This window comes from Protomyctophum bolini (assembly GCF_963924005.1).
Source record: "Protomyctophum bolini genome assembly, chromosome: 13".
NCBI lineage: Eukaryota > Metazoa > Chordata > Actinopteri > Myctophiformes > Myctophidae > Protomyctophum > Protomyctophum bolini.
Window position 1 is genome coordinate 28,864,637 of NC_137874.1, and position 14,132 is coordinate 28,878,768.

At 40.8% G+C, this 14,132-nt stretch overlaps 1 protein-coding gene across 1 annotated transcript in view; it reads right to left on the reverse strand.

Annotated features, from left to right (window-relative positions):
- Positions 1-14,132, reverse strand: part of gabra3 (gamma-aminobutyric acid type A receptor subunit alpha3) — a 118,409-nt gene that overhangs the window by 62,109 nt on the left and 42,168 nt on the right. The window contains exon 3 of the mRNA XM_080779353.1: positions 9,309-9,415. Coding sequence (XP_080635479.1) covers positions 9,309-9,394 — 86 coding nt within the window. The 5' untranslated portion in view covers positions 9,395-9,415. The remainder of the gene's footprint in view (positions 1-9,308; positions 9,416-14,132) is intronic.

Below are 14,132 nucleotides of genomic sequence, written 5' to 3' on the forward strand. Positions count from 1 at the left end.
CTTTGCTGGGGCAGCAAACCTGTCAGGGCCAGAGCGATGCTGAGAGCAATGAGGCGTGGAAAAGGTATCAGAGGTTATGCTGTGCACTTAGATCTGTGTAAAAGGCTCAAATTACATCTGAATATCATTTTGATGTGTATTGTGAGAGACTCTGAAATATAAAACGTTAGCATTTTGGTCGGCCAGCCAAATCTGAATGGACAAAAATCAATGACTGTAAAAAAGTGAAGTAGCTTTCAACCTTGGTGTTGCTTCCAACTATAGAGGCTTGATATAAAAAATGACCCACGAAAGACTGCATCGTATTTTAGCTGACAAATAAATGTTGTTGAGCCAGCTAGATCAAATGTGACAGGGTCTGATAGAATGTGCCGCAAATAAAGCATGGCCATTTATCATTCTTCTTCCTTTTTCTTTCTTTTTTACAGATTAAAGTACACATTGCAGCTGTCACACGTTGATATTTGAAAATAGTTGAAGGTTGTTAAACCTCAAATAAAGATGCTGAGAAGAATCCAATTTTATAAACAGGTTAAAGTCTGAATACAATGAATTTTGAAACACAAAAACTATTCATAGCTGTTCATAGGGACAGATGTTCCCCTTTGTAGTGAATTAGAATTAGGCTTCAGTTGAATGATTCACTGTACTGTAGCAGTATTGAGTTTGCGTTGGTGAATGCTTAGCTCTGCAAATACCTTCAAGGGAATCCATTCCAGCTTCCCTTTGATTTGGGCCTGCTGGGGGGTGTTCACTAATTAGTAACTTTGAAGTTGATTAATCAATTAGTCAAATGAGTACAAAACCATTTGGTCTTAATTATCTTGTCTGAAACTCAGGCAACTATGGTACAGATCAATGATATTTGAAAATATGTTGTAATACTGGGAGAAGACAAATGGCTCCTCATCATGTAAGGTTCAGAGAGTTTTTCTACACAGTAAGATCCTGTTTTCTTTTATCCATTTGTAACTCAAGAGTGAACTGATATAACAAAATGGATCCATACATTTTGTACACTCAGAGTTAAATGAACTTATAGTGTACAGTGGTTTCAAGGGACATTTGGGGGATTGGCCATGTGGGTGGAGTCAGTCAGTGGTACCATTTTTGGCGTCCACCTGCTTGGATCCACTCTACTGGCATATAGCTAGGGTGCCATAGACAGCCCATTGTTCTGGAGTACCATTGGTCGCATTATAAAAAAGCCTAAACCTAACCTCATACTTGCATTAAAATGTTCTGACTATAGGGACAACATGGGCGGTCAGACTAATGGGCAGCACCCATAGTTAGCTGTGCACTCATCCATTGCTATTTCTGGCACACTTTAGTTGGCATAGATGCACCCAGATAAAAGATATTGGGTCCTATCTTGCTCCACCTAAACTTATTTGCCATTTAAAAATAGTTCAACTAGATCAACACGTTGTGAGCTTTTAGAGTGGCTATTTGAACTATTTTAAAAGGTTTTTCAAAATAGTAAGACATAGCCTATACTGTATGTTCATTAGGGGTGTAATGCGATACAGTAATTATATCGATGTATCGATTTTGAATTTCAACGATATAACTACATCGATATGTAAACATCAACATATTGTATCTTTTGACGTTGTATCGCACTGGGTCATTTGCAATGCAAATAATCAATGAATCGATTTTATCGATACTAAGTACTTGCGTTGTATTAAACAATTTTAATTCGTTTTCTATCCATTATCGTTACACTTGGTCTATCGATAAATGTGTGTAATCTCTGTGTTCATGTGTGAGTTTGTCCATAATATGTGTTCAAGTACATTGTATTTAAACACATGGCTCCATATTTTGATAAGGCTAATTGGTGGTTTGTGGGATCACCGTGAGACCAAATCAGCCTATTAGATTATGAGATATTTTATGTACAAAGTTGACATTTTGGCCTGATGGTAGCACTAGAGAAAAGGTCATGAGCTCACTCAAATGGTTAGGAATCATCTTCAGGAGCATGCCAAAGGTGCACAGCAAATTCCATGGCAATCCAGCAGGTAGATATGGGACAGACTGATTGATCGACTGATCCGACTGATCCTCAGAGCCTCACCACTAGCAAACATACTACTAAAATACAGTAGACCAAAGTAATCAGTACATTTACTCAAGTACTGTACTTAGGCCTACTACTTTTACTTAAGTAAACGTTCTTCTTCCACCACCTGAGGCCACAGAGTGCTTTCTCACCACTATTATGTAATCAATAACAATATTTCAATATGAGTCCACAGTAGCACATCAATCTATCAAAGGGTAAAGTGTCTAGTATGATTTAAACATAATTTCCATTAGCTACAAATTGTAGCCTTTTTTCTCTCGGCACAGCCAAAAGAGAATATACAGTAGGCTACAGTATATGACTACTTGGCTAGTCATTCAATCAGCAAAGAGGCTCAACCAACGAATACATTACCCTTTTCCAGACTTGTGACACATTAACCTTGACAACACTGCCGCAACAGAATGTTATCTGTGGATTGGGACACATCTCAAAGTGACGCCCCCTTGTCCTCCTCTCCTGTGAATAATTCATGTGAGATGGGGTGAGAGTGGAAATAAAGCCGGAGGATTCAGACCCTATCCATAGCCAAAGTCCACAGTATGCGCACACTGATCGCTATTGATTACGTGTCACTTTAGTCAGTGGCACTGAAGCTGATTCAGAAGTCAACAGACAACAAAGACAGCGTGATTGTCCACACTTGTTAGGTGGCAACTGTAGAGTGGAACGTGGGGGAGGGACGGGTGCGAAGCAAACCAAAAAGGTTGGAGGACATTCACAGAATGTAAAAACCACAGCCTGCTCATTCATATTTAATAGATCGATTGTTGGGTAATAATAGCTTCATCAAGCCCTGTCTATCAGTATGTGCATGTGCAATGAGGGGGATGTGGGTGATATGCAGAGTGCCAGAACCTTATACAGGAGATTTGTCTTGCTACACCTTAATCCATTAGGAATAGCCTCCCTGCCTCAACCGTGGCAAAGCCAATTTGGAGCCTGCTGGCAACGGCAATGGCGAGCATCTGGGAGGTCTCTGTACGAAGTGAGACGAACAGCCCAGCTGCTCAAGTGAAGATGCGCTGTGCCTACGTACTATGAGCATGCAGGGGATGTGAAGTCTGTAGAGGATTACTAGGAAATTGCTTTGAATAGAACTTAAATGTGCAAATCAGCAGGGATGCAGAATTGGGCACATGACCAAGTGAATATAGGTCTTTAATGAATTAGACTTACTGAGTACTATACCTGTGCAAGCATTATTTCTGTGTCATTTCAGCGAACTGTGGTATGAAGTGGTGTCACATTTAACATGAGTCTAAAGGCTGTGTCGCAACAACAGGCATTAAGTCCTAAACCAGTTAAATCACAATTTATCTGATAATCATATTGCACAACATTTTAAGCATGGATTAAATCTAACCCCAGTTTAGTTAAATCCTGATGTAACATATATTTATATTTCACTTTAAAGAAGGATTGATTTTATAATCAAGTTGCACTAGAATTCTATATTCACATATAGAATTGCGCCAATTCTATATGTTGATGCGCCAGCATCTTTCAAAATATAGGCGTTAAGAGTGCCAGCAGATATGGCAGATTTTACTCTGAAAAGCCCGCCATCCGTTTCCCCCCAAAAACGGGAGGCATAATCTTCCATTCTTACCTCGCGCTGGTCATGCTAAAGTCTCTCTAGAAGCATTAATATTCCAAACGAGAGGCATGCTGAAGTCAGAAATTAAGACAGACCATTGCCCATCTGCTCAAAACCATGGAGAGTTCCCTAGATTAGGAGATACGAGCCAAACAAAGAAGTGAACAGCAGTGCACATGCGCAAATCAACAAGGAGTACAAGGAGTCTTTTTTATATCGATAAAAAAGACCAAAAGACACATATACACGTCTTTAGCATGCCGTGGTTTTGATATAAAAGACGTGTATACACGTCCAAGGCAAAAACTGTTAACTATAACTGCACCGATCTGTGTAAAACTTTGTATGCACACTTCCTAGAGGTCAAGGGAAAACCTTTGCCCTGCATTTTTCACATCTGCACTTCATAGCACCACCAGGAGGCTGACTTATGTAAAACACATTTATGGATATTACTCCTTCAGATTTGATCCAAAGGTCTTCTAAAGTGTGAGTGACCAGATGAAACAAATGCATTGCAATGTTATTAGGAGGAGACCAATGGCTTGGCATTTATCTCCAGCTTTTGGTGTATGTGCACAAACTTTGTCCTACACAAATCCCATTGACAATGAATGGACAATTTTGAGTCTTAGTGTAAACACAAACATTGCGTAACACAAACATTGAAGACGAAGATGAGGACGCAAATTCTGATGATGTATGATGATCACTTCACACGGGTGTGATTTTTTTTAAATATAAATCATGGGCTAGGTGAATCATACATGTCTGACATTCAATAATTTAATTTCACAAGACCAGGGCTTTCAGATTTCTGTAAGTAATCTTAGGCTTCCTCTCATGCCAAGCCTTGACATCTCCTCTTCCTGGTTGTTCCTTTCTACTTAAATAAATGTGTAATTCACAAGTACTCTGTGCTGTTAATAAGCAGCAAGCGGCAGGTGGCATGATGACAAAGCAATCTAGGCTAATCCCCGTCTCATGGTCCCCAGCCCTACACCCCCACACACACACCCCCACACACACACACACACACACACACACACACACACACACACACACACACACACACACACACACACACACACACACACACACACACACACACACACACACACACACACACACACACACACACACACACACACACACACACACACACACACACACACACACACACACACACACACACACACACACACACACACACACACACACACACACACACACACACACACACACACACACACACACACACACACACACTCTCTGACTTATTTTGTGTTTACTGAGGCTGTTCCAGGATGAGCCATCTACACTCAGCCATGTCGCCCTGAAATAAGCCAGAGTTATACTTGGTTGTGCATGGTGTCTCTGTACTCTCTGCAATGCAATGTGAGCTTGTAGATCTGATATGTCTCAACTAATTCTAAATGGCGGTGATCTAGAGGTCAGAGGTCAAAGGTAAGAGCACAATACTTGTTCGGCATGTGTGTATCGAAGTTTCATTGGCGACGGTCAAACATAAGCTATGGCGCGTTCAAAGTTAGCATTTTCAATTGAGTGCTATAGCGCCACCCTGGTCACGGGCTTCACATCATCAACATTTGGCATGGCCCTCTACCATGTTGCCGAGTTTTGCGAAAACTATTTTTGGCAGAAGGAGAAGGAGGAGATAAAAACAATAAGGGACCAATGACATAAAATTCTCCATTCATTTTAATGGGAATTTATTGTTTGTGTAGGACAAAGTTTGTGAACATACACTAAAAGCTGGATATAGGAAGGGCTAGGCCTGCTAGCCACATGTTGGAGTGGTTAGCACCGTTCCAAAAAATAAGACTGTAACTCAAAGTGAAAAGAATGAAGTGAATTGATAATAGGTTTTGGTTGATTGATAGTAGATTGGCACGGTCCCACAGTGTTGGATCACTTGAGTAAAGCAGAGTGGAAGTGGAAGATAGAGCAAACAATAATGTATTCACAGGAGACAGTCAAAGACTTGGATAATTCCCACATTTCAGGCTGGGATCACAAACTTTCTTGACAGTAATGTTATAGTATCCCCTTTCCTGTGATGTACAAATTCACACCAGTGGATGGTGTATGTGTGTGATTACCCATTCACATGCTGATGTGTGGCAAAGGAAACCATGCAAGTACCTGCTCATTGGGAGCAGTAAGGGGTTCAGTCAGTGTCTTGCTCAAGGACACTTTGGCACTCAGCTAGGAGGAGCCGGGAATCGAACTGGGAACCTTCTGATTCTAAGACGGCCTCTCTACCTCCTGAGCCACTGCACATGTGTGTGTGTGTGTGTGTGTGTGTGTGTGTGTGTGTGTGTGTGTGTGTGTGTGTGTGTGCGTGTGCGTGTGCGCATGTGTAGTGTGCGTGTGCGCATGTGTATCCAATTGATACACAACTCGTAATGTAGATAATACGTGAGATTATTTTGGACCTGTGATGTCCATGATCCTCACCAACAGAGTTCAAATAGCATCCTGTTGAAACAGAATCTCAGGGCAACAATTCAATTCAATTCAATTCAAAGGGCTTTATTGGCATGAGAAAACATACGTTTACATTGCCAACAACACCCACTTATGGCTGGTGTGTCCCCCTGCAGCAGGGCCTGGAGGCATCCTTTAATTCACCAGTCGGAGTGGGTGCAGTGGGGGGGGGGGGGGGGGGGGGGGGATGATGTCTTCCTTTGAGGAAATGTCAGTCGCACCACTATTTCTTGATTGCTGCAAATCTCCGGTGGGTTGTTCTTAAGTTTAAAAACTCACCCTCTCCCTTTAAAGCCCTATCTAAAGACATAAACAAAAGGATCTGACATCCTCCTTTCCCCAGAGAGTCTATTCTTCAGTCAGTTCAGTCAGTTTGCCTTTAGTTGTTGCCTTAGCAACCACTGCAAATCTGAACAACACAAGGTGAAGGTTGGGAGGGGAGTGGATGGGGGCGGTTGGGCTGATACTGTAGCTCCCTTTCTTTTTTGGACTCAAAATAGGTCAGTCTTAGTTCAGTCTTAACGTAGAAGCAATAGAATAGGTAGACTTCACCTTAACTTGGTATGATAACCATTCCCAACCTTTCTTCCCTTGGAGCCCCATCACCTTCTTACATCTGACAAAAGCTGAGACCACAGCCGACACATGCACAGTCTTGTGTTTGTCCAACACTTATGCCCTATATACCCCTCGTAAGACGAATAGCAAAAATAGCCAATCTACAGGGTGTGAACCATTGCATTGCAGGCTTTATGACCAATCTAAAGCTTGAACCTTTAAGTATTTCAGTCCTGGAGGCATGGACAATGCAGTTTGTCTTCAGTTAAGACCTGGTAATGAAGACACTATTATTATTACAACCACATTACACCTATGTACTTGATGATGTGGCTCTGGTCCTGTGATACTCCAATACAAATCTGCACAAGCATGGCACTGAGTGGACTCAGAGATCATGAATCCCTCCCTCCATAGGGCAGAGCCTAAATATACACAATTATTACATGACAACAGATTGTACAAATGAACCCACATCGGCTGAACATGCTGTCATTAATGAAGACCTAAATCCTAATACAGGGGGAGGCTGGGGAGATGATGGGAGTTTGGTCTCTGATGAGTTGGCAGTAGCTGTAGCAGCAAGTGATGCTGAACACATAAGCGTAAGTGCCGGTATGATTAAATGGACCGTTTAGTTGTTCCATTCAGGTCGGGGGCATATGTGATTTGATTGGAGGGCGCACGAGCATGTGACCAAAATTACTTCCAATCCATGCCTGCCCGAGACACTGCAATTCTCCATAAAGCCAAGCGGAAAGACAGGTTAGTTTCAAACAGTTCAAACGTGCCTACAGTAACAAACCACGCTGTTAATTCTCAAGTGTATAAAGCGTTCATGAAAGCAAGCAGGCACGTCCTCAAAGTTACAAGGACAAACAATACATGACCTTGCTTCACAGCTATGCTGACTCTGAGTACTGGCAGGTTTCATTCTACCTAATCAAGGATACAGTAATAGAGCTGCTGGAACACAAGGTTAACGCAGTTAACCACAGGAACTAAGGACCCCCAAATGAATTCAATGTATTCGGCCACGGACCCCCATCTGAAAATATCTTTGTGCCAGGGGACCCCCATACCAGATTTGTGTTGTTAACACACCGCACGCGAACGATTCCCTCAGCCTGGTTACCTCTGACGCTGATAGCATTGGACGACCAACCTTTCCCAAGGCCGACAGTAAATGTTCTCTTATAGCGAGAAGCACACTGCATACCTCAAAAGAAAGCTTAATTTGTCCATTTGTCCATATTTACCTTTATGTACAGTAACACCTGCTTTTGTAGTAACGTGCTCTTCTTGAACAGAAAGCCTAGTTAGGGACCGTTTTATGTCAGACGTTGACAGGCAGTTATACAAATGAACACAAACATGAACATATCCTATACATACTATACACTGAATGAAAGCCCTGAATGTCTACTTTTACGAGGAAAAAGGTACACATTGATCTACCCTTCGTCGGTAATTGGCTTTTGTTTGAGCTACAGAATGAGCATAGGAACTGAGGGAACATATTGGGGCTACGTTACTACTGTTTTGTTTATTTTTTATGATGATGATGATCATGACGGATCAGGCAGACGCTAGACGGGCAGATTAAACGATGCAAAGTCATTATTTATCCATCTATGTACGTGTCTGTCACTGTGTATCGTTCCAACTCGGCTAGCCGAGTTCGCCGAGGGACGAGGGATGTTGCTGTTTTCCTCCGAGGTGGAAAGACTGGTGTGAGGCGAGGTTAGTGTTGCTGTGCCCCTCCAGTAACACAACAGCACATATTTGCATTGTTCCATCTGACCGATGATCAACATCAACCGTCCTGTTTTCAGGAAGGGAGGGGAGAGGCTTTTTTTCCAAGTGTTGTGGGATGAATCGGGGCTGCTTGATCTATTGTCCAGGTGTGTACAAAGGCGATTGAAAGTAATCAATAAAAACATGCGCTAAACGTAGATCTACGTGTCCCGCATCAGACCGTTGGGATTCGAAGAAAACCGAAGAAAACCGATTCCTGCAATCAATGCGTTAAAACGTTTCAAAAATATTCAAAATTGCTAATTTTGCGATGCATTGTGAGCTTGAAATAGTCAATGTAGGGTTAAATTGGTTAAACTGATTTTGATGCTATATTAACAAATTTAGCTGGGGAGCCCTGGAACCCCCTTCAAGTAACCCTGGGGTCCCCGGATCCCACTTTGAGAACCACTGACCTACAGTACAGCCTATCTGATAGACAAGAAAGGTAGCAGTTTTCAGATGTTTGCAGGAGTTTAGTTGAGAAACGCTGAACCAGAATTATGCTACAATCTATTTCAAATGACTCAAGAATTTAGCCTTTTTCTTTTATTCCATTGTTCCACTGCGAGCAAATAAATGAAAAAAATAATAAATAAATAAAACACACACAAAACAAGAACTTCAAGGATAAATAGCACAGAAGGAGGACGATGAATCAGAGAAGGGAGGGAATATGCCACGAAACAGAAAAAGAAAGAATGAGAGATAGAGAGAAAAAGAGATAAATGAGATTAATCATTTTACCTGGCTTGAGGAATAAGGTTGAGGAGCAGAAGGGAAATCCACATGTAAGAGTTCAAAGACGTACATTTCTCCGGAGTGGCGGCCATATCAGTTTAGTCACAGGAACCCTGTGTAAACAAGAGAGTTGAAGGGAAGAGAGCTGGTGATTTATTCATTTTTCTTTACGTTAAGGGAGAAAAGATTGCTTTAAGGCAATTCTATAAACTCGAGGCAAGATTAATTTATCAAACAATTTAAGGTATAAATGAACCCATGTTGTATTTTGACAGTAATCATCCTGATTTAACTGTACATTGTTAACATTACAATTACAGTGATATGTAATACAATATACATTGTTGGACAGCAGACTATGTGTGGGATCCCCCTGTGTGAATCTAAAGTGGCCAGTGCCCTCCCTACTAGCCTTATCAGTCAACGTCACACTGATAAGCACCAGCATGCGCGCGCAGGTCGGCAGCACATGAACCCCACCTCTCATAAGATGCAATGGATAATACAGTATGAGTAATAGTACAGTTACTGTAGCCAAGGATCTCTCAGAATAGCCTGAGAGCCTGGTCACATGGGAGGTAGAAGGAAGCTATGCTAGTCTACCTGTGTAGATAGATTATTTCTGAAGGCTGGGGTCCTCGAAGTAACCTTGAGCCCTGCATGGGATTGAGAACCTCTTATGCTTGGTGCTACGTGTCTAGAGTTACTCTCTTGCTTTCTCTTACTACGCTCTGATACTCAGTTATAGACCTTATACTTGGTGTGACATCACTGCTGTGGCATCACGCTGCTATCTGTTGTCGTGGCAACAGTTAGAGTACAGTAGTACAGTACAAGTACTATAGTATAGTACACTCTGACAAGTTCTTATTAGGTCCTCTGTTACTTACTGTATGTTTTCTAATGTATTGTAACTATTATTGCTGATCTTGGAGCACTGGACAATAATGACATGTGGGGGCATCCACTACTAGATGTGAAGGGCCGCGACCTCTTGTCATTTACAATTCATTCAGTCATAACAGACACTCATCCAGAGCGACTTACAAAGTAGAAAGTCAGAGTAGGCAACATACAATAAAACCAGGTCAACGAACATAGAAAGTGGTCGAGTAGTATTAATGGTCATGTTCGCTTTGGATATCGCCCAGAATGCTCACACGCAGCACATATTGAATATTTAAGTTAGATGTTAGAACCTATCAATCGCTTCTGTGCTCGAATGTCCTGCGTGTTATTCGCACAAACTGCTTAGCTGAAACAACATGAGAATTCACAGCTCATGGTTGTGGTAACGAATCAACGTTGGGTCGTACATTATCGGGTTGTCATACACAATCAGATGGATCGCCGCTGACTGGCGAGAGTGAACACGTCCTTATTACAGTTGGTTGGTGCCACAAAACAGAGACCCAGGTTTTATTCTCAGGCACGGGAGAGTGAAGAGGGGGCACAACGCTGAGGAGAACTCTGCCTTTAAAAACAGTCAGTGGATATCTCTAGATATAGATATATGCTTGATTAAGCATTATTGTTTTCATTTTTTGATATATATTTTGAACAATTCCTGGCAAGGAGAAAAATAAATCTGCATAATTGAAATATTTTGTTTGTCATTTCTGTACACCTAGACCTCATCCAAACAAACTATTATACAGGCAGACAGGGGCTCAAAAAACGCTTTGTGTAGCCCCTGAGGAGACAAAGAAAACAAGTACTGTCAGAGCTCTTTGACACATATATTAAAGATGGAATGCCGTGATTTTTTTTTTCACCCTAAAACATGATCATCAGGTCTGATTGTTATATAAGGAGGTATAATTTTTTCAAAAAAGTGTACAGTATTTGTTAAAATGTTGTTTTTATGTGGGCAGTTTGGGCACGCCCACCAGTTCATTAATAAACCTCTGAAATAATTCATGATCACGTCAATTGTAATATTCCACTCACAAATTTATATAGATCAATTTAGAGAAAATGCTTTAGTAATGAATTAGCTTGCTAAAGGCTCACAGGCCTCATTTGTATGAAACAAGTCCCTTTCCCCAAATTAATACTAAAATACTGCTTAGGCACACAAACAACAGGGTTTGTAACTGCAAGCTAAAAGATGTAGAAAACATCAATGAGATGTTTCTCTGTACCACTAAAATGTGGGGTCCCTTAAGGGAGCATTTTAGGTAACCTATTTTCTTTTTTTATTATGTTAATGACATGAAGTCAGTCTGTGAAACTGTTCCTTTTTGCTGATGATTCAGCTCTCCAAGTCTCTCATCATGATAAATTAGAGGTAGAAAAATTACTTAATGCAGAAATATGCAGAAAAATAATAAGTTGTGTCTCCATCTTAGCAAAACAGAGTTGATACAAAACTAAAGAAGGCTCCAGGGTTACAAGTGTTAGTAAGTGATTTTGAAGTTACAGCCAACAGTAACTTTAATACTGCCTGCATTACTCAATACACTATCTGGAGAGAAAATGGCCATACAAAGTTATCTCAAAGTTAAATCAAAAAGTAAACTTTCTTGTTAATGTCCACTCTAAAGTGCGATTGATCTACTTTAGTAGAAGTGCGATTGTATTATTGTCAGAGGTAACTAGTCATCACTATTTCCTCAATGGCTGACCTTGATAAAAGGCCAGCCAATAAGAGCTTGCGAATGGCATCTCTCAGAAATTTACAGATTGATTGAAGTCATTACTAAACATTAAAAAAAGATGTAGCACAGTAGTGTTTAGTCATAATGCTATGCTAGCCATGTTTGATGGATATGGGACGTTTTATGGACTTTATTTAAAACACTGTCCAATTCACATTTGTAATTTCCATATCTGGTATAGAACGGACATGGAAATGGATTTTTGTGTTCATGTATGTGTTAATGAGTGTTAATGAACGGATAAAGTAAGGGGGATCTAAACCTGGACCGAACGGTAAACAGAACACTCACCAAGAACACCCCTCCACCATCTGACGACGTTGTCAGCAATAACCTAGTTAATTATTAGATCATTAGAAAATCTGTGCTTATAGGTCAAGATTATACTACGTGAAAATGAATAGCTTAGGGACAGGTTTTTTTTTTTTAAAGTGTACCCCTGGAGAACATGTATGTACCCTGGTATAAAATGCCTTGACCCTCCATCTGACTGGGAAGAAAAATCAATGACCTTCCCCAAGTGATAAAAGAAAAAAAGATGAATCCTCCCTAGGGGTGTCAATCACCACTGTTGAGACGCTTCTCTCTCTCTCTCTTTCTCTGGTCACTCACACTCGCAGTGTGTTGATGGCCTGTTAACGACCGTCATGGTCTCATTGATTGACTGAGGTAAGCAAGCAACATTATGCATCCCGGTTTTTGTACGGAAAGGAAAGGGCGGCTTTCAGAGTAAAAGCTGCCGTATCTGCACGGCACCCCGAGCCTCGACAGTACTTTCCAAGGGGTTTCGCTTACTGTGAGCTGATATAAAGGCCTACGACTGTCATTTCTTCTGTTTTTTTGTCTGTCCACAAACTTTGTCCTACACAATCATTAAATTCCCATTGACAATGAATTGAGAATTCATAGTGTCTGAGCAAATAGACAGTGTCAATTTTACGTCATGATGATACGATGATAATTATTCCAGTGTTGAAGCTTCCAAAATCATTCCAAGCTTAAGCAGAAAAGTAAAATGTCCAGTGCTCATACCCAGAACCTTTGTGAAATATCCCTATGCCACACTGCCATCACCAATACAGTCACAGACCTACAGTATGTCATCAAAACTGACACAAGACCTATACATTAAACAGAGACAATCCCACCTAATTACCCACAAATTCAACTGAACTGTTAAAACATTTGTATAAATACACAATGATATAGTTACATAATACTAGCAAGCTTGTACGAGTGTGCGTGCCTGCGTGTCTACACATGCTCCATGTGGGTACACCCACGGGTCCTTGTGTATTCATGAGTGCAGCTCACCAGACTGCAGCAAGCTCTTAGCTTTTGAAGCAGCACTCTAGACAAAGTACTACTGCTCATAATTTGACCAGCAAACCCCAGGTTAATACAGAATTGAATGCGCTGGAGTAAGGCCATTATAAAGTGAAATGTTACCAATTGTCCTTTTATACTGGTTGTCAGAGCATTTGTATCCTACATACCAATTGCCAGTAATTATTACAAGTAATTTAACATCCTGTTAATTTAAGGGGTACTTAAACAAATTAAAACAGTTACAAATCTACATACAATTACTGGAGGCAGTCTAGGAATTTGAGGAGCATTAGGAAAAGCCAGCTCCTAAATGCCTGCAAATCACTTCTGGACAGCAGTTTCATGGCCAGCAGAGCGTGCAGGCAGATAGCAGCTGTGTCATGGTTAACAGGATCTCATTTTGTATTGTTGGACCATGCTCCTATTTTGCCATCACACAGAACAAAGGCCAACGTCTTCAAAAGGAGCTGATGTTCTCTGCTGAATGTGTGAAAAGAATATGTACAATATAGACTACCGGTATGTCTTTTGTATTGTTCTGCACTGTCATGTAAGGTCATGTTGAGTGACAGCGACTGTAAGAACTGTACTTGGGAAATAAATTAAACTATCAGTGACTTACAAATAAATAAATAACTAACTATAGTAAATAATCAGTTATTTATAACCACTTGAATGCTAGTATCCCTATTCTGGGGAGAAGCTCACAATGCATGTTGTGAGGTGAACATGTCCACTTACCATGCACATTTTAGAAAAAGCCTAAATGTAGAAAACATATTGCCTTAATATTGCATAATGCACAGTAATTTGTATTCTGCTTAAAGGTCTTGTTTCCTAT